The sequence below is a fragment of the Rhamphochromis longiceps genome, linkage group LG18 (genome assembly GCF_057381845.1).
Source record: "Rhamphochromis longiceps isolate RC_006_pf linkage group LG18, R_longiceps_female_GT1.1, whole genome shotgun sequence".
Lineage (NCBI taxonomy): Eukaryota > Metazoa > Chordata > Actinopteri > Cichliformes > Cichlidae > Rhamphochromis > Rhamphochromis longiceps.
The window spans coordinates 1,378,732-1,403,112 of record NC_140574.1 but is presented as its reverse complement, the minus strand read 5'-3'; the positions used below and the strand labels follow the sequence as shown (position 1 = coordinate 1,403,112).

The 24,381-nt window shown below is 41.7% G+C and overlaps 1 protein-coding gene, 1 long non-coding RNA gene and 1 gene segment (V, D, J or C); 2 read left to right on the top strand and 1 right to left on the bottom strand.

Annotated features, from left to right (window-relative positions):
• Positions 1-615: 615 nt before the first annotated feature.
• On the top strand, positions 616-10,818 carry LOC146647356 (uncharacterized). Its single transcript, XR_014908452.1, has 3 exons — positions 616-1,152; positions 10,417-10,520; positions 10,686-10,818. It is a non-coding gene; the product is annotated as an uncharacterized LOC146647356 (long non-coding RNA).
• Positions 10,819-10,942: 124 nt separating this feature from the next.
• Positions 10,943-13,306, bottom strand: LOC146647355 (T cell receptor alpha variable 8-2-like). The segment is given in 2 exon segments: positions 10,943-11,324; positions 11,431-13,306. Coding segments are annotated over 2 exon segments (429 nt in total).
• Positions 13,307-13,473: 167 nt separating this feature from the next.
• On the top strand, positions 13,474-23,845 carry LOC146647354 (uncharacterized). Of its 4 annotated transcripts, none has more exons than XM_085388882.1 (4): positions 13,474-13,547; positions 13,782-14,793; positions 21,512-21,871; positions 22,734-23,845. In XM_085388882.1, the coding sequence occupies exons 2-4, from the start codon at positions 14,622-14,624 to the stop codon at positions 23,789-23,791; spliced, it is 1,590 nt and encodes a 529-aa protein (XP_085245008.1). In that variant the 5' UTR covers positions 13,474-13,547; positions 13,782-14,621; the 3' UTR covers positions 23,792-23,845. The 4 variants fall into 4 exon arrangements, with proteins under 4 accessions (XP_085245008.1, XP_085245009.1, XP_085245007.1 ...); XM_085388883.1 differs by having other exon boundaries at positions 13,481-13,547; positions 13,934-14,793; XM_085388881.1 differs by having other exon boundaries at positions 13,532-13,676.
• Positions 23,846-24,381: the final 536 nt, after the last annotated feature.

Genomic DNA, 24,381 nt, shown 5'->3' with positions numbered 1-24,381 from the left:
CTGAACGTATCCTATTATGTTTTGGACATGGCTGTGATAGCTGAAGGTGCCATGAGAGAGTGTGTGGTAGATGAGAGAGTTTCCTCCACTTGTGTTCGTTTATGAGGAAGATGTGACCAGAACACAGTGACTGTTAAAGCAGGCGTTAGAAAAACTTACTAGATATGATACAACGTCTTTGTTTAACACATGAAATATTGTGAGAAGTCAGAATTGTGTGTCGTGGCTCTTATCACATGTAACCGAAAGCACAGCAAGTTCCCAGGAGATACAACTCCTGAGAAAGTCCTCCTACACATCTGTCCCAGGGTGATATGCAACATGCTACACAAATCCTCTTTGTCTGTAGAAAAGAAGCTCGCTGAGCCGTCCCCAGAGAGTGCTCGCACAAAGTTATGGTTGCTGCTGCTGCTCACTTGAAGTCACTAAAAGCTTTAAAGTCACATCTCTTGTGTTTCTCCATTTGTTGAAGAGTTGTTCCAACAGCTTGGTACCTCGAGCCGGACTCCACATCTGTCCTACTCATTCCAACAATGTCTGGAAGGTGAGGTCAGCAGCAAGGGAGGAGTCGGAGAGTGATGAGATCTGTAACTATATACACTCAGTGTTGGGGAGTAACGGAATACATGTACCGCCGTTACGTATTTAGAATACAAAATATGAGTAACTGTATTCCGTTACAGTTACCGTTTAAAAAGGTGGTATTCAGAATACAGTTACTTTGTTGAAATAAATGGATTACACTGCGGTACTTTCCTGTTTCATATTGTCGCGGGTCAGGACTGTTTGGGTTTTGTTTGACAGCTACGTTCTGTTGTTCCAGGCGGCAGCGTTACGGTTGCCATGGTTACAGGGCGACGCTCTCTCTCTCTGCGACTGCGTGTTTCCTGGGTGAGAGAGCGCCTTTTCGTTGTTGTTGTTGTTGTGCTAAGCTAACAGGCTGAATGCTACAAGCATAGCTCTAAAGAATGTAGCATCATGGGCAGTGTAGTCCGTGCTGCAGGGAGAATGGACTGCCATACACGTTATGTGTCTGTGAGCGCGAGGAGGGAGAAAAAGGTACGAGTTGTCATCGAGGAAAAACGGGAGCTGGAAGCATGTAAATATAATAATAACCACTGCAGCCAAGAAGAGTGCCTGACGAGCCCAGTTGTAAGTAAGCTATTAAGACTCGACTGTACACCGTGTTCGTGTTTTCCTCCGAAAACAATAAGTTCCGTTGGAGCAGTCTTTCAACGCCTCTCTCTGTCTCTCGCAAGAAAAGTTGACCCACACAACAAAGTAAAGCTATTTTTCGGCTACCAGCCGACAGGGACCCCGCCGTATTATGCTGGGCTTACACTGTGCGATTTTTTCAGTCGCGCGATTCAGCTCCTGCTCAAACTGTACGATTGACTCGCAGGGGTTAGAAGTTCATAGGTCACGATGCAGGTCTCACACTATACGGCCCGATGCTCTGATGCGACCTGAGTGCTCACACTGTGCGTCCATAAAAATGAAGGTTATAACAGAAATTCTGTCGCTCGCTCTCCCTCTCCGTCTTTCACTCACACAGACACACCACCACCATCAACTTTGCTAAATTGCTAATGAAAAACATTGGTCAGGCAGCTGTGATTGAGCAGCAGTGTAGATCCAACTATTTTCACGGTTGTTGTGGTCGTGATAATTTTGTGAGGCCACATCGAAAGGGCTCGGATGGTTCTACAGGTTGTGCCTCCATCGCTTGTGTCCAGATCACACGCTGCACTGCCGTGCTACGCCGTCTTTTTCGCTGACATTTGTGTTTGCGCGTGCGCAGTGTGGCAAACTGCGGTGACACCCTCACGACCAAGCGATTGATGATCGGGAGCTGGTCGTGAGGTGTCAATCGCTTCTCGTTACCCCACGTATACTACACGATGCACGACGCACGATGAAGGCCAAAATCGGGCCGATCGCCAAAACGATCGCACGACTCAAAAATCGGCTCAAAATGGGCCAAAAATCGCACAGTGTGAGCCCAGCATTAGTCAGAGGTCCCTTTACTACAGTTCGGAGTCGCGGACCTTCAGTAATAGTAATAAATCACAGCAATAGTACATTCACGTTGTTGTAAAAAGCATGATAATATTGTAGCGGGTCAGGGCTGTTCGGGGTTCTGCTTGTACAGTTATGTTTTGTGTATGTTGCCATGGTGACGGGTGACGCCCTCTCGCTGCGACGGTGTGTCCTTCCGGGGTCAGAGGGCGCCCTATGTGTGTTGTGGTTGCCGCGCTGAGCAGTTAGCTAGTGGCAGTGTGTTCTTCTGCAAATGTAATAAACGGCTGTGCTCCCTGGCTAGCTCACGGGAAGCAAGACCAAACGATACCTCCGTCTCCTCCTTGTCTGAACTCGCCACAATATATTAAGTAATCCAAAGTATTCAGAATACGTTACTGTCATTGAGTAACGTAACGGAATAGGTTACAGAATACATTTTGGGGCATGTATTCTGTATTCTGTAATGGAATACATTTTAAAAGTAACCTTCCCAACACTGTATACACTGGAGAACCAGAGGTGTGGAGAGCGATGGCCTGAATCCTACAACAGGTCAGCACATAATAATAGTTATGATAGGAATCAAAAGAATAATAATAAGTACAAAAGGTCAAAGGTCAGCAGTGTCTCCAGACAGTCAAAGGGGAAAACTGATGAACTAGCAGTGTTAACAAACGCAGGTGAAGTCATTTCATCAACAGTTTGGTCTTTTCGTCCAGCTTCCATGAGCTGGAGGATGCTCCCCAACCTGACTCCACTCTGTCTGTTCCACAAAGCAGCTTTAGGGAAGGTTGAGGCTAAACAGTAACACATGTAAGGCAGCCCCATTCATGGATTAATCACCAGAGTATGTTAGAGTTATCTGATGAACTGAAAATTTAAAGCTTGCATGTGACTCCCTTTAAGTGTGTAAACGATGTGAAGTTCAGATGAATTGTAGCCGATGATGCTGAGATCCATTCACTGATTTCCACCTTCACACCAACTGTGTAGTGCAGAATAAAGACAGCAGAATCAGTGTACTGTCAATGTAGAGGATGCAAATCAGCCCAGAAACATCTGCTTACGTCCATCCATCCATTCTCTTCCACTGATCCGATTTAGGGGGGCGGAGCCATCCCAGCTACTGTAGGACGAGAGGCGGGGCACAGCCTGGACAGGTCACTGGTCTATGGCAGGGTAACACAGAGAGACACACAACCATTCACACTTATGGGCAATTTAGAATCACCAGCTAACCTAACCCCACTAAGCGCACGTCTTTGAACTGTGGGAGGAAGCTGGAGCACACGGACAGAATCCTCGCAAACACCTGCTCACATCTGGTTGAATTCACATTACAAAGAGCAGTGAAGCTCAGATCAGCTGATCACAGCCTGTACTTGAATCAAATCTACTGGAGCTCTCAGCAGAAATGATTGTGAGTTTGATTCTTTTCCCCACACTGAGCCACTACAGCTGATTTTAGGGTTCCCACCTGCTGAATCCACTTTAACCTGTTCTCTGCTCATGTTCCTGTGAGAGGCACAGTCACTCTCTAATGGAGCCAACAGAAAACAGAAATGTCTTCATTTTCCCTCTTTTTCTCTGCTCATGTTCGACTTCACTGATTCAGTCTAATGAAGTGATTCTAATATAATTCAGATTTACACTGAAATAAAGTTTGTGTTCCTGTGTGCTGATAGCATTCATTTACATTAATGTAGCACAAGGTTCAGTTAACTCTGCACTTTTTCCCTTTGGAGTAAAGAAGTTGATGGAAAAAGTCCTGGATGTCTGTACTTTACCTACAACCACCTCTGTGGGATCAGTGATCAATCATTTATCATGTTGTTATTGATCAGTGACAGGTTGATTTCTGTTGGAGAGAAAGATGAAGATTTGAGTAAAGATGAGACTGAAATGAGTCTGTTGTCTTTGTCATCAGTCCAATGACACAAGAATCAGAGGTTTAACAGTGTGTGGCTCCCTCTAGTGGATGTTGTGGAGTATTCTGTTGTCTTTGCTCCAAAGGTTTTTGTACAGAGTTTTGCTGTTTCCTGTCACTGTGGGCTGCAGAGCACAGTAGTACACAGCAGAGTCAGACAGCTGAAGCTTCTGGATCTTCAGAGGAACTGATCTGATGCTGGAATCCAGTGTGGATGAAAATCTCTCCTTGAACTCGTCTGCTGTGTTTCCATCATCCCTGCTAACACGGCTCAGGATGAATTTGGGGCTGTTGTTTCCATCCTGTTTGTACCAGAAGAGATAATTATTTGATGAGCTGGTGTTATACTGACAGCCAAGTGTCACTGTGCCTCCTGCAGCAGCAGTCTCTTCTCCTTTTGCTTGCAGCACGTTGTCTTTTTGTGCTCTGCATTCTGTAAAACACCAACAAACAGTATCAGTGTGCTGTTAAAGAATCACGTCAATGTTGATATCAAAGAAACAGAGTTGTGTTCATACCGAGGCACATAGCAGCCAGCAGCACTGAGATGAACAGAGGCGTCATATCTGCAGTGTAGAGTAACTGTGAGCTACAGCAAGTATAAAGAAGCTGTGATCTCTCTGTTTAGTCTTCATCAACACTAAGTTGGTGGATTAGAAGGAGGAGCCTGATCACAGTGACAGGACTCATTCACAGCCCTGTGTTATTCCCCCTGCTGACAGCTTCACACTCAGCACGTCTTTCTGCTGCTTTCAGTGGATATTTGCTCCTATTGCAGGAAGCAGGTTTAACAGACTGAACTGTGAGTCAAGGAAGAAAGAAATCATCAATGGAGCTCTGATACAGGGTTTACCATGGCGACGGGTAAACAAAGAGCAGAGCGTCCTGTAACAATGGCTGGTTATAAACAAGTGCTCTTTAATTAATGCAGCACATAACCTTAATCGTAAAGGTAGCAGGGTGTTACATGTTTTCCAGTTCGCCATCTTAACTCTGTTTTCTAACTCTGTATTTTCAACAGCACTTTTTCATGACAACACCCTCTAATGGTGCAATATTGTATAACACAACAGCTCCTCCCTCTTTATCAAAGAGACTTCATCGTAAAAATTTATCACCAACTAGCGCAGCACCAAGATGAAGTAATTCAACATTTAGCAAATCAACAATACGCTTGTAAACTTAAATTGTAGTAACAGCTGTAACATCAGAATACTACAACTAGCAAAGCTAAGTAAACCTGAAATTATGTTGCACTACTATGTAAAATGAAAAAAGAAATTATTATTCCACTTATTTCCATTTCATTTTTTTAGTTCCTAGTGCACTGGCAGCAGTAAATCAGTTCTGTTAAACTAAAATAGAACAATTAATAACATTTCTCTAATTTCCTTTTATCAAGAAAAACCATTATGATACAATATAGTCTTTGTGCCAGCGAGGCTTGTACTTGACGCGTGGCAGTCTTCTGGCAGTAGGTGAGCCAGTGTGGTGCAGCCTCACAGCGTCAGTGTTCTTTTCAGTCTCTGGGCGACAGCGTGCTCGATGAGTGGCATCCCAAATCTTTCCATCACTCAGCAAGAAGGCCTTTGAGCCTTTGAGCCTTTGTTACTGTTACAGGAGTAAATCTGGGATGTCCTTTGGCAACTTTGTGTGATTTCCTTATCCTCACACTCTCTCCTGGTAGAAAAGAAGGTTTCCGTGACGCCTACCATCAGTGTAACATTGCATTTTCAACTGACGTCTCTGAACTGAGTGACGTGCAACAGTGGAGACACAGCCAGCAGAAGGCAAAGGGAGTACATCCAGTTTAGTACGCATCTTCCTGCCATACAGGAGTTCATAACAACAACAACAATCTTTATTTATAGAGCACATTTAAAAACCAGCGGTATACCAAAGTGCTTAACATAAGAGACAGAGAAGTAACACAAGTAGGGGAGACCGGGGATAGTTGTAACATTTTTGACATTTCTGTCTGTAAATTGAAGCTCGTTTAAGGTAGTGGATTCAAAATGTAATGCAAAGTATTTACATGTCTCTGCTATTAAATAGTGCAGCTATTTTCTCTGCAGCACAATTACCCATTGCATGGTGTGGCCTCAAACACGAAGAGTGAAATGTTACAATTAACCCCATAGTCTGGGTTAGTTGTAACACATCCTGGGGTGAAATATAACACAATGAAATAAGGGTACTAACAAAACATTAACATGTAATCTTTGTTTATTCAACACATGAATGCACTTAGAGCCATTTATGTAGCTGTGTGTGTGTGTGTGTGTGTGTGTGTGTGTGTGTGTGTGTGTGTGTGTGTGTGTGTGTGTGTGTGTGTGTGTGACAGAATGCAGAAATCTAGCTTTTGAACATATTCCAACCCCCCAAAAAGACAAATTATGGAATTTTCTGCAACTGAATATTTCATTAATTTTGGTTGGTCTTCCTTGAGTTTGGCCTCATTGGCTCAGTGGGCATTATAACCTACAACTCTTGCACCAATTTTGAACATAACAATGAAGCTGAAAAAATGTAGTTGTTCACCAGCATCACAATTCCATTACTTTTTATCCTGGCTTACCTTGGTGTGGTTTGCAAAGTGCTTCAGAAAGATGAGGAAATCTGTTTCTTGCACCCATCCTGATTTATTTCCACTACCAGTACTTCCTACTGGTCCATCTCTGACACAGTGGTCTGCATAATGTATGTGTGGGAACACAAACAGTGGAGGAATTGTGTTGCCAATGGCATTAACCGTATATACAAAGGCGACCAGTGAACCTCTCTCTGCTGATGTCGTTGCCCCAACTTGTTTAATATAAGTTAAAGTAATAGTGTGGTAAGTTGTAACATCTGCATTATTGTTACAACTGACCCAGACTCCTATAGCCATGAACTAGCTAACATTACAGCCAACGGCTAAAACATTAGCACTAAAGACCTACACAGAATATATCCCCATAGACATACAAATAACATAATTTAAATTTGATGAGTATAACTGCAAAGCAGATAATGCTATTACACATTGAAATAAAGTAGAAAAACTTACTTTTTGGCATACAAATTACTTTTTTTCGTGTTAAATTGTCTGTGTTTGACAAAATGTGCTGATTTTTCACATGTGATAGCAGAACTGAGTTGGGCATGCACAGGAAGAGTCACATCATTTGAAACTTAGCCCTGATTGGAGAAATTGGAAGTGTTACAACTAGAGATGGCACGATACCACTTTTTTATGTCCGATACCGATATCATAAATTTGGATATCTGCCGATACCGATATGAATCCGATATAGTGTTTTTTAATCAACAAAACTGTTTTTTAAATATCTTGCTGCATTTTGTATAAGTTCATACTCAAGTTTAAAACAACAACTACACTAAAGCTATTCTGTTATACCTGTATGCAAAAAAAAAATAATTCATAGTTCAGCAATACTGATCAATCTAATAAACTTAAACCTACACCATCCTCCCTATTCTGGTATTTTAAAGAGTACTTAGCATAAATATTAAGCAACCTAACTAATAGGGTTCCAACTCCCAGCAACAACAAAAATAAATAAATAAAAAATAGGGAACCACCCCTCACGCTCCACCTCATGATGCTTAATCGACGTAATCAACCTTAATTTGATGCAGTGCGAAAAAAATGCACAGAAATCAATTATTTTTCAAGAAATATTAAATAGATTCAACATCTTTCTTCAACAAAATTGCAGACTGCACAGATGGTACCTTCCCAAAGGAAAAAGTACTATAGCTTACTAGGGTATATATATTAGACTTAATAGTTACTATATACAGTAATGGACTTCTATACATTTTACATCAGATTAAAACTTTGGGTGTCAGATAATTATTTATTAAAAGCTAGACATTTTAAATGAGAATAAGAAAGAAAAGTATGTCTTTGTGCCCCCTTTTCCCTGTTAATGCCCTATCGGCCCCCCTGGCTAAACTTTGCTAGATCCGCCCCTGCACAGTTACGTCAGCTGTAGAAAAAGATCCTCGAGTAGAAAGTAATATTAAATACATTCTAACAACAGCTGATCAAGCTTAAACGTGCTGCTGTTGTTCAGCCGCTGGTTTCCTCTTTCTGGTGCAAAGTGGGCCAAAAACAAACCAGAGAAACGGACTCACGACAGAAAAGCCGATCAGCTGATCGTTAAGCAGTTTCATGATTGAAGTAGCAGCAGGAGAGGCAGTCGCTCCATATATCGCTTGTTAAGCTTAACGCAGGAATGCTTTACAAACATTCAGAGATGGACTTACACACTTGCTTTACTTCTCTCGGGATAACTTTGTCGGAGATGAAATGCCGGGTTGCTAGCGAAGCTCCACATGCTATCCAGACCACCGACAGGTCCCGCATGCCACAGCCGCTCTATCACGTGATGCATACTGCTCCGACGTGCTAACGTTCTGAGGCGAGTTACGGCGCGTTGCAAGTTTTGTGAGGTGCTTTTGTGATATTTAATGGATCGGATTACATTTTTTATTTTTCTCCGATATCCGATCCAGTAATTTAAGTCAGATATGTAATATCGGATCGGTCCATCTCTAGTTACAACTATCCCCGGTCTCCCCTATTATAAGGCCTTAGCAAAGTATCAAATATACTCACAGGTCAATGCCACTAATACACAGGGGTAATATAATATGCATATTAAAATAAAAACATAATAAAAGCACAAGTCGTAAAAAATATGTATAAGGAAAAATAGAGTCTAAGAGTCAGGTGCGAGCATTAACAAGCAGGAAAGGCGAGATAATATGGCCTGCCTGCATTTGTATAGCGCTTTTCTAGTCCATAGGACCCCAAAGCGCTTTACACTACATTCAGTCATCCACCCATTCACACACTGGCGATAGCAAGCTACATTGTAGCCACAGCTGCCCTGGGGCGCACTGACAGAGGCGAGGCTGCCGGACACAGGCGCCACCGGGCCCTCTGACCACCACCAGTAGGCAAACACGGGGTTAGTATCTTGCCCAAGGATATTTGGCATGCAGCCAGGATGCAGCCTGGGATTGAACCACCGACCTTCTGATTAGTGGCTGACCTGCTCTGCCACCTGAGCTACAGCCACAACTACTCTCCTCTCTCCCTATAATAGGATCATAGGGAGAGAGGAGAGTAGTTGCACGTGGTGTTGCATGCAGTGTTGCACGGTAAACTTGAAGCCAATCCAGCGCAGTCTCCTTCCATGGTTTTGACTGCTGGATTGCTGTCTGGATACAGGTGCGGAGGGCACGATGAAACCGTTCGATTGCTCCGTCTGCAGCTGGGTAGTAGACAGATGTTCTGCTGTGGGAGGTGCCTCTATTCTGGAGGAATGAGGGGAACATTACAGAGGTGAACTGTGTACCATTGTCTGTTACGATGGTCTCTGGTTGCCATGATGACAAAAGACAGATGAGAGAAAGTGAATAACATCATTAGTAGTAGCAGAAGGTGAAAAGGAAAGCTCAGGCCATTTGGAGTAGCTGTCAGTCAAAGTTATGACAAATCTACAAGCAGGTATTGCAGTATCAAAAGGGTTAGGGTTAGAGATCTCTTCATCTTTGTTTTGTGTGCACAATCCCTTGGTGACTTTCATGTGCCAGTGCAATCAGTTTAGGTCTCAATTACAAGTTTAAACCCTTCTGGAGAAAATGTGAGAATAACAAAGTAAAAGTTTCAGCTATAAAACATCATTAATGCACCAACAATGTTGGGAGTTTATTACTAGTTACTTTATTTGACTTCTGATGCTTTTTTCTTACACACACACACACAGACACACACAGACACACACCTCATCACTAATGTCAATTTATGTTTATACCTATATCTCTATATTTATCTATTTATCTATCACTACTCTGTTTCTACACTCATTTTAGATAAGTGCTTGTTGTTTGTTATATATTTGCTGCCATGACAACTCAATTTCCCTCTGGGATTAACAAATTTTCTCTGATTCTGAAATGTCTGAACGTTCCTGCAGTTGGTTTGTGGTTGATGTGGATTTGCTGCTCATGTGAATCCTCCCACAGTGTTTCATTAGCAGCTGTAACCACAGTGACTCTGATAAAACAGGAATTAGCAGAATCCATCTGATATGAAGCTGTGCTTTGAATACCACTTCCCTCCTCTTTGAAGAGTAGTCAGATATCTGTGTTCAGGTTTTTGTACAGCCTCTTCTACACTTTGTATCACTGTGTTTCTAGAGCACAGTAGTAGAGAGCTGTGTCTGCCAGGGTTAGGGCTGCTATGGTCAGATTAGTTGATGTAGAAGATGTTTCTGAGTCATATCGATTATCAGGGATATAATCATTGCCACTCTGTGATCTTGCTCCTTTGTAGAGTATAAACTGAGGAGCCTGAAGGTCAGAATCATGTCTGTACCAGTTAAGCCAAACATCACTTTCACTTGTCTCATAGCTACATGTGAGTGTGACAGATTCTCCTTCTGTTGCAGTGACTTTATCTCGCTGAGGAGTGATTGAGTCTCCAGCTGTTAGTCCTGGAAAAGTAGAGAAAATGAAGCCATCAGACTAACATTGTCCATGAGGCTGAGTATCTGTGAGTATTACTGTGTTTTTTTAAACACATTTTACTTCTGGTTTCTCTGACGTTTCTCTGATTTCACAATTGAAATATTTTTCTGTTTAATCATCACTCCAAACCTGAGCTCAAAGAAAGTCCAAACTGGATCTGTAACACTGTAAACATGTCTTTGAACTTCAGGTGTTCCTGTCAGAAACATACGTACCTACGAGAGCTGCAAAGATCCAAATCACAGCCAGTTTTTCCATGTTTCCAGAGGAGAAATGTTGGAAGTGATGTTCACTGGGAGTTAGCTGTGAGTGGTCTGATGTTCACAGCTGGAGTCAGACAGGTTTCTGCAGTCAGGAGGAGGAGGAGGCTCAAATCACATTAACTTCATCTGAAGCTCTTCATCACAGCTGTGTTATGAGTTAGTCTGTATCCTAACAAAGGTGTGTGGCTCCCTCTAGTGGATGTTGTGGAGTATTCTGTTGTCTTTGCTCCAAAGGTTTTTGTACAGAGTTTTGCTGTTTCCTGTCACTGTGGGCCTCACAGCACAGTAGTACACAGCAGAGTCAGACACTGCAGCAGAGGAGATTGTTATTTGTCTTCTGTCATCGACCACTTTGAAAGACACTCTGGAGGATTCTCGTTTCATTAAATTCTTTGATCCCACGTGAGCGATCAGGAGCTCAGGTGCTTTTCCTGCATGTTGTCGATACCAGTAAAATTCATCGCTTTCATACGCTTGTTTGGAGTATCTGTAGGACAGAGTAACAGCACTGCCTTCCAAACTGGACGTGTCTTCCTTGTCTGCAGTGAGTTCTTCACATCTGACTCCTAAAATGAGACAAATATGTTTGTACAATGTCCCATTTTCTTCAGTGTAATAATATTTATCAATGACTAAAATATTTTTAAATGTATACAACACATAATATCGTACCTGTTAGACAAGTCATAATCAGTAGAGAAATAAGATAACAGTCCAGAGGCAGCATGTTGGAAATCTTTAACCTTTGTGGTCTGTTAATGAAACGTGGAAGGTTTTCTCTCCTCTGCAGTTCAGTCACTCCTCCGTGCTCCTCCCCGAATCGCTGTTTCCTGTTTTATATATTTTTTCACTTCTTTCTTACACTTCCTGTTAGTGAACCAATAGAAGCACTTTAGCTTTCAGGCTGGAGGCTGGATTCACTAGGATGGATCACAAATGCATGAACAAAGTAAATGAAATGTGATGGGTCTGTGTAGCACAGCCCTTCGCTGGAATGAGACAATTTTACTACAACAGCAAAAAGCAAGACGCAAGTCACCAAAGTTCTTTGTGTTACTCATGCATGAGGGAGACCCAACTGGAGCCACCTGACCTCCGTCAGACTCTCAGCCAGGTTCCCTGTAGCACTCCTTTCATTGTGGTTACATGAATATGCATAAGTTCATTAACATATAACGTCATACACAGGCACACATGTATACAAAGCAGAAACGGCCCTAACCAATCTGGCGCCCTAGGCAAGATTTTAGGTGGCGCCCCCCTACATCAGCAGTGTAGTGTAATGTTGTAACAAATAATATTTCTATTAAATAAGCTTTACTTTGCATTTTAATTAACGTGGGATTATTTTTTGTATTTAGAAATAATAGTACCAACTTTTTTTTTTTCAACATTTGTGGCACTGGCGTGGCGCCCCCTGATGGACGGCGCCCTTAGCATTTACCTATACGGCCTATGCCACGGGCCGGCCCTGATACAAAGAATACCTTGTCTGTGTGTACGCCCAGGTGTGTGTGTGTGTCAAGATGTGACTCTGAAGACTCCCCAAAGCTGGTGGCAGGAGTCCAGCGGTTCACATAAACAGAAGGCTCTTACACTCAAACAGATATACGTGTGCTCGCTATACCGTATATCAACAAGAGAAGATACGACCTCTCTCATGATCCTAGGAGGAGTGTGATCTGTGCCAGAACACTCTGAAGAGGAGTGAACGCACTCCCCTCTTCATGCTACACAGAGTTGTTACAGACCTCCTAGGATGAGACATTCTTTCAATAAATATCTATTTCTAAGCATAAATGACAATCCAACAATACAAATCTGACAAAATGGAAACACTTTTTCTTCCTTATTATTTTTTCTGTAACTTTTTCACTGTGAAAACCAAAGACTGGCTGTCAGCAGGAGAACGAGCTTCTTTCCTTTTTGATCTGAGGGTTTGATGACAGACTCTTTTTGGCTTTGAATGATCAAAGATTTTGATCATTATTCCAGTAACAGGCGCTGCTGTTGACTCTTAACTCTCACTCTTTGATGTGTCCTGCACGTCTACTTGGTCTCATGACCGGGCTGAAGCAAGCTTATTTGTAGTTGAAACAAAATATTTGCACAGATGCATTTTTTTAAATTTATGTCAGTTTTCTTCTGATCTCCTTTTGTCCCTGCAGTCCAGGAGGAACTCTGCAGCAGTCACAAGAGAGAGCAGCTTTCTCTAAAGGACGATACTGATTTTGCATCAGGAAGAGCATCAAATGTAAAAATTGGACTAAGCAAACCTACTGTGACAAAACTCCTGTGGTTAAGAGAGCAGCTGAAACTAGCTTTACAAGGATTTGTGAGCACCTTCAAGCCTACATCTATGTAAAATATTATGAAGATAATATTTATTCATTATCTGACAAATCTGAGCTTGTTTCATTACTTATTGTCCCATCGTGTTTTTTAAGTGAGGGTGGGGCAACAATAGACTGGAAAAGTGTGATTCAAAGGAAGAAGAGGCTGAACACGTGACATTAATGAGCTGCTTTATTAACGTGTGGATAAAAAGATCGTCCCAGAGAGGCTGAGAGTGTCAGAGTTAGAGCGATCCACTCTCTGCGAAAGGAATCAAACAATTATGTTTCTCAGATTCATCATCTACAGTTCAACCTGCAGGTTGTTGCTCTCTGCCAGGTGATTGGCTGAAGAGCTGTGAAAGGGTAGTGGGTGTGTGGGGTGAAGTCAGCGCTCTTCTGTGGAAAAAACCCAGAGGCGATTAATTCACTCGGGTGCGAGTGGTTCTACTACCGGTAAGAGACTTTTGCCATTTTGTTTGGATCATATTGTAGGTGCCGATTTTTAATGTGTCGTTGGACTTTTTTAATGGAAGAATTGATCAAGCCCCAGATCGACTGCGCGCAGGGAGACTGATCAATATTGTAGGCATATTGAGTGTTTGTTTTAGCTTTGACTTTGAATGGTTTCATAATATTGATATTTTATTGGGTAATATTTTAATCGATAATGTTGTTTGTGTTTTTCAGCTGTGCTGTCTCTGCTGTCCTTCGTTCTTTTGATTGTTTTGGTTAGTCCGTCCAGCTGTAAAGACGGTTATTGATTGGCAGTGAGTTGTGTAAGGGCGGACTAACCTCCTTAGTTTTTTTATTTGTTTGTGTCACTTCCCTTTATATTACAGGCCATGCATAGCGCTGCTTCCCAGCTGTGCTGAGACCCGAATTGTTTGCAGTGCGTGCCGCAGGTGAATCGGTTGCAGTGTTGCTAAACGGGGTGTAACGGTTTGCAGCGTTGTGTGCACACCATTTGTGTGGTAAGTCTCATGTGCAGCTGGGATATCAGCAGGATGTTGTAAGTGTCTGGAAATAACTGGGACTTTGTATGTTTAACTAATGTAATAAATAAATTATCATTTTATTTCTGTGCCCCGTTTACTCCTCCCTTGTCCTCGGTTACAATTACAACATTAAAAGATTCAGAGAATCCGAAGAACAATATTAATGTTGGTGATCCACAGGGTGGAGTTTTAAATGTCTGCGGCTATATGATTGGCTGTTTAATGTATTTAAGCTGATGGACATTTACAGCTGTAACTCTGATGAGCTGCATCACAAATATCTGATTATTTGACTTTTATTTGGACGTGAACTTTATTTACAGATGAATCTGTTCATACGGGAGCAGAAATAATATCCAAACTAAAACTGTACGATAGATCTTATGTGCTGTTCTGGCGGAACTTTACTGTGCGACACTAGACGGAAGTGAACAAGGAAAAAGCGGAAGTAGTGTTAGCTGTCTGTGTGACTGAGCTGGAGGTCAGTTATGTTGTTGTGTGTGAGCTGAGTGTGTGAGCTGCGGCAGCAACGATGCCTTCAGTTCAGTATCTGAGAGAGTTCATCAACGAGCGACTAACTGCTGCTGCTGAACAAATATTCTTGGAGTTTGAAAAAACGATCGTCCAGTACGAGGAAGAGATCGACCGTCAGCGCAGACTGCTGGATATCACCTGGAAACCCCAAATCAAGCTGCACAGGACAGGTGAGTGTCCCTCTGTAGTGGCAATTCCTTTTGTTTGACCAACGAGAAATGATTGTCCTGGCAGCAGAATTTGCATTTAGTATCCAGTATTTTTGTCTCAGTTTTGACAGCATGTCGCTCTTCCTGCGAGTCCCAACCTTTGATCGATATGGCGTAAAATCACTGACTCATGCATATCCTTTGTCAAAATTGCAGGATGCTTACTTCCATAGTCGTGGCTGCTTTAGTCATTCGGCCACCCCCTCAGAGGATTCCTGCATCCAACACTGGATCAAGTTTGTAGAGACTACTTCCCTTGGAGACTCCTTTCAGGCCATTGCTGATTAAAGCCATTTCAGTTTTAAATTTCTGTTGTTGTGCATATTGAATAATAGCTCGTTCTGTCTTTGCTACATATTCTGGAGTCATATTTCCTTTCTTCAAAGTGGTCTTAAACCTTTCCATTCTTATCTCCACTTCTTTCTGACTTTCCAGATCAATCTTATTCAAACCTGCGCCAGCAGCACCAAGGCCTCTTTCAGCTTTAAAAGCCAGGCTACAGAGATTTTAAGTTTTGCCCAAGACGAGAAGTAATGGATAAGATAGTTGGTAGGATTTTGTAATTCCTTCACAACAACATTCATTGTCAGGTCCTTTTTGACCTCTGGGTCATCTGCAGAAATTGCACTGTACTCCACATCCAGTTTAGGCCATTCCTTTTCTGACTTATAGAGAAATTCTGTCCCTTTAATTCATCTCCTACATTTGAGGAGATCCCCAGCTCTCATGCCTCTGGAAGCGTCATCTGCAGGATTCTCCTTGGAAGAAACGTATCTCCACTGATTCACATCTGTTGCTTCTCGATTGACAGCAATTCTGTTTGCAACAAAAGTATTGAATCTTCTGGTTTCATTGGAGATGTATTTCAGTACTGTTGTACTATCAGTCCGAAAAACTGATTCTTCCAACCTTACCTGCAGCTCCTTTTGCAGAAGCATATTCACTCGAACTGCAAGAACTGCAGCCGTCACTTCCAGCCTGGGAATTGTAGTTTGCTTGAGAGGAGCAACTCTAGCTTCTCCCAGGATAAAAGCAACATGTGAGGTTTTTCTTTTCCAACTTTAAATATGACACCGTTCCATAACCATCTTGACTTGCATCAGAAAAATGATGAAGTTGTGCCCTATCTGGTCTTCCAAAGCAACTTGGTTTAATGCAACGTTCCACTTTGAGCTTTGGAACCAGCTGGAGATCCTCCAGCCAATCACGCCACCGCTGGGAAAGAGAGTGGGGAATAACTTCATCCCACTTAAATTTTGTCAGCAAAGCTCTTGTAGCAACAGTTTAGCTGGCAAACTGAAGGGAGACAAGATTCCCAAAGGATCATACAGTGAGCTGACCACAGACAAAATGCCCCTTCTGGTTGTTGGACGGTCCTGCAGGGAGGTTCTGAACTGGAACTTGTCTGTTTCTATGCACCACTGTAAACCCAGTGCTCTCTCAACTGGAAGCTGATCTGTGTCCAAATCCAGAGCCTTAATTTCCTTTGCTCTTCTTTCCTCTGGGATGGACATGAGCACTGTGCGACTGTTGCTGATCCATTTTGAAAGCTTAAATCCTCCTTTAGCGCAGATATCTGTCAGCCTCTTCACCATGTGCACTGCCTCCTCTTCTGAAGCAACAGATTTCAAACAATCATCCACATAAAAGTTTCTTTTGACTGTATCAACCACTTCAGCTGGAAACTGTTGTGCATTATCATCTGCAGTTCTCTGTAGAGCATAATTTGCACAGCTTGGCGAAGATACAGCTCCAAACAAATGCACCTTCATCCTGTATTCCTGCGCCAACCATGTAGTGTCGCCATGTTGCCACCACAGGAAACGGAGAAAGTTGACGTGTTTTTCTGAGACGTGAGCTTGGTGAAACATGGAATCAATGTCCGCCATTAATGCAACAACCTCTTGTCTAAATCTGATCAGAACTCCAACCAGCGAGTTTGTGAGATCAGGTCCCTGTAGAAGCTGGCTGTTCAATGATGCTCCTTTATAAGTTGTTCCACAGTCCAATACAACTCTTAACTTGCCCTTTGTGGGATGATACACTCCGTGATGAGGGATGTACCACACCTTTCCATCATCTTTGTGCAACTCCTCTGCAGGCACAAGCTCGGCATATCCTTGTTCAAGCATGTTGTTTACACATTCAGTGCATTCATCTTTATAACGAGCATCCTTTTCAAATCTCCGTCTGAGACTCTGGAGACGCTGCTCCACGACACAGAGGTTATTTGGCAAGCTGGGACCTTCTCTCCTGAAAGGCAAATCCATGTGATAATGATTTCCAATACGTTTTATTGAGCTACTAACAATATCCATGAAACACAGATCCTCTCTGGACTTCAGTCTGCTCCTCTGAGGAGCTTTCATTAAAATCATGATTGTACTGTTTAATCAACATTTCTTCAAGACGCTCAACAGAAATCCTATTGGCTGTTACAGCAGTGCAGTTTTTATTTCCGCTGTTACTTCCAGTGCACAGGGGACCATTTGTGACCCAGCCAACTTTGGTTTTTACAGCATAAGGTCCACCCTCCGCACTGTTTATCACCTTCCATGGCTCTCAAACGTTGGAAGCATCAGTGCCTATCAGTAGCTCCACGTCTGCATCAATGTTGTGAAGTTTAACAGGTTTAAGATGAGGCCACTGATCGATGTCGCCTTACTGGGGAATATTTACCGTAGAAACTGGCATAGTCTTTTGAGTCAAAACATCTGGCAACGCCATGAAATCATTTGCTTCCATACCAGACACTTCCAGACCAGACAGAACTTGTGCACCAACAATCCTATTTTGACTCATTGTTCTCAAAAGGATATTGGTCTTTTTACCTTTTAGATTCAGTCTTTTTGCCAGAGTTTCTGTACAGAATGTACCTGAACTTCCAGGATCCAAAAATGCAAAGGTTTGCACAGTTTTATTGCTCTTTTGGCTCTTAACTTGAACTGGAAAAATAGAAAAGAAAATGCATCAACTTCATGACCTGAGGATGCACATGGAACTCTCCGCTCTATATGAAGAACCCCGGTGACACACGTTGCAATCCAAACGACTCCTACAGTCTTTGCTTGTGTGACCAACTTTCAAACAACAAAAACAAATTCCCCTTTCCTTGATAAAAGTCAACTCATCCAGATGCATTTTAGCTTTGAACTGCTTGCAATTCTCTAGTAAATGATTGCTGTGTGAACAAAACAAACAACTATGCAGAACAGTGGAATTTGTTCTGCTTCCAGTGGATTGAGTTTTGACTCCTGGAACTGTACTGACATTAGTGGCAAAATTACTTCCCTTTTTTCTTTGCTTGGTGGAACTTGAAACTTTAAAGCTGCGGCTGACAACATACCCTTCGTAAATACTAATGTATAGAAACCCTTACCAGCAATCATTCATTTTTGTGTGGCTTTTTTCATGGACTTTTTTTCATGCTGTGTAGGTGTGTACTTGACTAGCTGATATCGACATAACGGGGAAACATCTGGTTTGACTGTCTGTGAAGGTTCTCAGTCATCCAGGTCATCGTAGTCAAAGGAGCTTGCAAAGAAAAGCGTCTGGACTTCTTTAAGTTGCTTGAAGACGTTTCACCTCTCATCCGAGAAGCTTCTTCAGTTCTAATGTCAAATGGTGGAGAGAGATATATCTGGGACTCTCCACCATTTGACCTTAGAACTGAAGAAGCTTCTCGGATGAGAGGTGAAACGTCTTCAAGCAACTTAAAGAAGTCCAGACACTTTTCTTTGCAAGCTCCTTTGACATCTGGTTTGACTATTCTTCACCTGTAGTTTGAATGCTGAACATTTGCCTGTTTAAATCATGAGACCAGTCACTACACAGAGATGTGCTTCTGAATGTGGACGATGTGTCTTCTGCTGCAGTGATGCAGTTCTGCTTGTGTTGAGTGATGTAAACAACTGATCGATCTAAACTCTTTAAACGTCAAAATTGATCATTATTTTTTTATTACATAGTAATGGTGAGCGTTCCCACCTTCTGCTCTTTGTAACTTAATGCCATCTTTCTGTTTTGGACATGGTTGTGGAGTATATCTTCGCAGTATCGATTGACCGCAAAGTAAAGCTACCAGAAATGTACAACCCCACACCCGGTCTCAAACCAGGAAGAAAGCATATTCTCGTGCACAGGGTCTATTAGCGATCCAATTATGCACCAGTTTAGTACATCAAAACTCAGTTCATCAGACTTTGTAGTGAAATAATGTCTTTAAACTCCAATAGCTTCACTGTTTTCCTTTACGGGTTAAACGATATTATCACTCTCCAGTTTTGATGAACGAGTGACATGTTGATCCAGGCCTCAACACCAAATCGGTCTGGAGTTACTCTCAGATGATGCAGTAACTTTTGTTCGAGTTCGACAGTGATCCTTGAAATCCATATATCCAACGTATCCATTAATGAAGGATTATTCCTTTGGTCCACAGGCAGGTTTTTTACTCTGTTGTGGCAATTCCTTTTGTTTGACCAACCAAACATCCCACAATTAAAAGCCCACAAGCCACTGCTGCACTGAGATAATATTTTGTACGCAGGCAAAAGAAGTCCACTGTCCACACTTGAACGTTGCGTTTTTATGGTTTATTCATCCAGTTTGGCAACAAGATCAAATTTTTTGTTACTTCCTGCTGCTTGTGCTGCTCTGGTTTAATAAAAAAATAAAAATAGGCCCACCCCAGTGCATGCTGGTCCTATACCAGTCTCTTTATTTATAGAAACAAAATGGCCCTACAGCTCTTACTGACTGATTTAACAAGGTAAACACCAAACAAATATTAACCTACAAATAAACTTGTAAATAAACCCCAAAATATAAGTAAACTAACAACAAACTTTAACAAATTTCAAAATATAATAAAAATAAAGAACAAATGGCTCCAACACACTCTGATCGATGGATGAACACATGATGTAGTCTACGTGTAAGTAATTTTACATGGTTATGTGCTGTTCAATATGCGGCTGCATTTGATGATGCATTTACATGCAGCTCGAAAGTTCACAATCTGTATTCCAAAAGGTTGTTTCCTCTTCCTGTTGGGATGATCTGTTAGTACGTCACCGTTCCTTTTGTTGCAGTGTGTAATATAATTCAGTGGCAATTTTTGATCATCAAATTCCACAAGATTTAACACGTGATAACGTTTTTGTTTTACCAAAACTAAAAGGGAAATACAAAATACACACCGGCACAATTATGCATTTCTAAGAATATAACAACCAACCTGTTATCAATGATAACCCTACATTCTTGTTCAAGTCGTCCTCGGGTGAATCAAGGATCATTTTCAAGTTTAATATCTGTCGAAATCTGAACTTATTACATCATAGAAATCACAAGATTTTCCCTGTTCTCTGCTGCAATCAGCACATATTCAACCATTTATAAAAAATGAAAATCAGCATGTTTTCTGATTAAACGTGTTCTCGGGTTCATCTATGATCATTTTCAAGTCTTATTATGAGAGAATAATAAAAGCACCATGAATGACTATATTTCAGTGTCTTTAACTAGCAGCAATAAAACTCTTTAGAATAGAGGAAAATACTTTATTATTATTATTATTATTATTATTATTGTAAGTATACGAAAGATAAAGATGTCGATGAATTTCAAATGCATGTCAATGTCACTATCGTCTCCTTGGCAACACACTGTGCTGATTATAAAAATCATAAATACTGCCTTGTTGACTCTGTTAGCTCGTAAGGGGGCTGCAGGTGTGGTGGAGTAAGCACAGGTGGAGGCAGGCATTCTCTTCACCTGACGTGCAATTTCCTTACAAAAACCCACAGTGATGGCGGCACAGGCCGGTGGCATGAACGACCAAAAACAAACTTGTACAAACAAATTAAGAACTGTTAAAAAAACAAAAAAAACAAAGGAAACTTAAATGAATGAATAAATCAACTAAACAAAATCCCACAGGCTAGCCCTGTGGCTGTTGGGCTACTGTCCAGCCTTTACTCTTGCGCTCCACCTTGAGCTCCTCTTCAGGAGCAAAACTCAGGCTTACAAAGCTTAAGCTCCTTCCCCAGAACAAACCACGCAAGTGGTGATGATATGTCTGGCACTGAGGCCTGTGTTGATTAAAAGGGGCGTGTCCAAATGAAACCAGTGTCGAGGTCTGTTAATATCACATGACCAAAGATAAACGAGGCCCCGTTTCTCTGAAATGTGCGACTGCCTCGTTATGTGATTCGAGCTGATGAAAAGACCTGGGAATTAGTTTTATGCATGAACGGGATCTAAGTGATTCTGAGGATCATCACGAGCGTGCACGGAGACTGTTAGCACATTATGGAGCCACCAAAACGAATAAATATCAGCAGTTAGGAAGCATTTTGACATGCTATCGACCAATAATGACATCATCTTCAATCAGTCTCAGAGAGGAGGTTATTTAGGTAGGTGTGTGAGAATGGGTGAATGACTGAATGTGTAAAGCGCTATACAAATACAGGCCATTTACATTCCAGACAACTCAACAGAGCTACAATTTAGTCAGTCTACAAAGAGCTGAAGCTAAGACTTTATGTTCTAGAGCTCAAACTTTAACTAAGGACCTGCCTCAGACACAATCATTCCACAATTTTAAATGCAGTAAGAGTCCAGAATTTATCGTCATCACTTTCTTTTGGCATGTGTCCCTGTCTTTCTCCAGAACTCCCACAGCATTATGTCTGTAAGAAGAGGAGCTCCAGTGTGGACCAGGAGGAACCAGAAGCTCCACAGATTAAAGAGGAACAGGAGGAACTGTGCAGCAGTCAGGAGGGAGAGCAGCTGGGACTGAAGGAGGAGACGGATACCTTCATGGTGACTGCTGCTGAGGAAGGAGAGCACAGTGAACCAGAACCACACAGGAAGCAGCTCCTCTCTCAGGATCCTGATACATTTATTCCGTCCAAATCTAAAGAAATATTGGCAGATATGAATGAATCTGTCCAGTACGAGGAAGAGATCGACCGTCAGCGCAGACTGCTGGATATCACCTGGAAACCCCAAATCAAGCTGCACAGGACAGGTGAGTGTCCCTCTGAGGGAGGATCCTGATCACAGCTCTGCGGGACGTTTCTGATTGTGAGGACTTTTTGGAGACGTGAGCTAACAAAGAGCAAACAGAGGACAGGACTGCGCTGCGCTGCATTTATTCTCCAACTGCTCCCTAAGTGAAAGCCAGGCATTCATGTATCTGAGCAGCTGAGACACTGTTCAGATACAGGAGGGGGCCTGAGAGTGTGATCCAAAATTTCCATCTCTGCTCCTTGCTCATCCAAATACGATTTTCTGTTGTAATCATTTCTTCAGGATGGTACATCAGTTCTTTCTGAATCACAGCCCCTCACTGGTCTACTAATGTCTCACCCCTCCCTCCCTCTCCATACTGTAAATGGTCTTTTCTTAATGCCATGTGAGTCAGGTTCATACTTGTAAAGAATGAACTAAGAAATACACAAGTTCACCAATTAGTCCAGACTTTCAAGTACTCGAGGACTCACTGTGGTTATTTTATGATTGAAACAGTGTTGTACTCGATGACATCACAGCTCAGCTCCACTCTACCTTTCTCTTTTCCCCTGAATATTTACAATGGAAATTGCCCAAAATACATCTAATTGATAGTTCTTTAAAAATTATTATCACTTCTTTTCCTATTTAAAAAAAAAAAAAAAAAAAAAAAAAAAAAAAAAGAGAGAAAAATTTTTTTTGGGAAGGTTGGAATAAAGACTAGACTGACATCAGTGATCATTGACCAGAAATGGAAGCTTTTTGTGTATTTCTGAACAACATGTTCATGTTGTAGAAAATTATTTTGCTAGTATATTTACTGAGATGATTTTCTACCACACCACTTTCCTTTTTGTTTTCTCCTTTCGTCCCTCCAGATGTCCCACAGCAGCCTGTCTTTAAAGAGGAGGAGGTTCTCCCTGAGCAGCAGCTCTGGAACCAGGAGAGGAGCTCCAGTGTGGAGCAGGAGGAACCAGAACCTCCACAGATTAAAGAGGAACAGGAGGAACTGTGCAGCAGTCAGGAGGAGACTGATACCTCTATGGTGACTGCTGTTTATGAGGAAAGTGAGCAAAATGAACCAGAATCAAACGGCAATCATCTCCTCTCTCATAGCTCTGCTGTTGCTGAGAGCCAAAATCAGGAAGGAAGCATGGATGTAGATTCAGGGTCAAATACAAATAGAACCAAAAGTCACAACCATGCAGTAGATTCCCCTACGTCGAAGAATCAGTGTAACTCTGACAAATGTAAAAAGTCTTTAGAATGTGAGATTTGTGGAAAAGTTTTTAAGCAGAATTATGAAATGAAAAGACATTACACAGTTCACACAGGTGAGAAACCGTATTTTTGCAAAACTTGTGGGAAAGGTTTTACTCAGAGGGGTGCTTTGACTTACCACATGAGAATTCACACAGGTGAGAAACCATATTCTTGTAAAACATGTGGAAAAATGTTTGCATACAGTAGCGATTCACTGAAGCACAGGCGAATTCACACAGGTGAGAAACCATATCCTTGTAAAACTTGTTTGAAAATGTTTGCCTGTAGCAGTTCTTTATCTATCCACATGAGGACTCACACAGGCGAGAAACCTTATCATTGTAAAACATGTGGTAAAATGTTTGCATCTAGAAATTATTTGTTAAAGCACACGAGAACTCATACAGGTGAGAAACCTTATCTGTGTAACAGCTGTGGGAAAATGTTTGCATGTAATAGTTCATTATTGAAGCACATGAGAACTCACACAGGTGAGAAACCTTATACTTGTAAAACATGCGGGAAAATGTTCAGATGTAGTAGTCATTTATTGGTGCATATAAGAACTCACACAGGCGAGAGGCCGTATCATTGTAAAACTTGTGGGAAGATGTTCATATCTAGTAGTCATTTGTTGCGCCACATGAAAACTCACACGGGCCAGAAATTGTAGTCTTTGTACAGAAAAAATATTATCATGGAAGCCAAGCTTGAAAAAAAAAAACCACTTGAAAATGTGTTGGTTTGTTACATGTGAGATAGGTTTAACCTTTTCCTGAACTTTCAGACGTAACATTGTTGAAGTTCAGATTTTTGCTTTTTGGATTTTTTTGTTTTTCTTTTACTTGCCGCATATTTGATAGCTGACAATTTCTGTTTTGTGGAATTAAAAGTTTATATTGTGTGAAAATTATATAAAATAATATATAGGAGCTATTTTTTTTGTGTGCGCATCAATTAATTTTCTTCTGCTCTCCAACCCCACCAGAAGCTTGGCTTACCTGACTTATCTTGCAGGTGAAACATGTTCTCGACTCTGTTCAGTTTGCTTACCAGCCTGTTGTGGTTGTGGTCAAAAATTCTTGAAAGAGTAGTTATAAAAAAGCTAACAGCTCATCTGCAGAGGAATGGCTTATTTGAAGAGTTTCAGTCAGGTTTCAGAGCTCATCACAGCACAGAAACGGCTTTAGTGAAGGTTACAAATGATCTTCTTATGGCCTCTGACAGTGGACTCATCTCTGTGCTTGTCCTGCTAGACCTCAG

Coding starts and splice junctions, on each gene's coding strand:
- LOC146647354 (XM_085388882.1), top strand. CDS start 14,622: ATGCCTTCAGTTCAGTATCTGAGAGAGTTCATCAACGAGCGACTAACT. Junction 14,794..21,511: donor AATCAAGCTGCACAGGACAG/GTGAGTGTCCCT, acceptor GTCTTTCTCCAG/AACTCCCACAGCATTATGTC. Junction 21,872..22,733: donor AATCAAGCTGCACAGGACAG/GTGAGTGTCCCT, acceptor TCGTCCCTCCAG/ATGTCCCACAGCAGCCTGTC.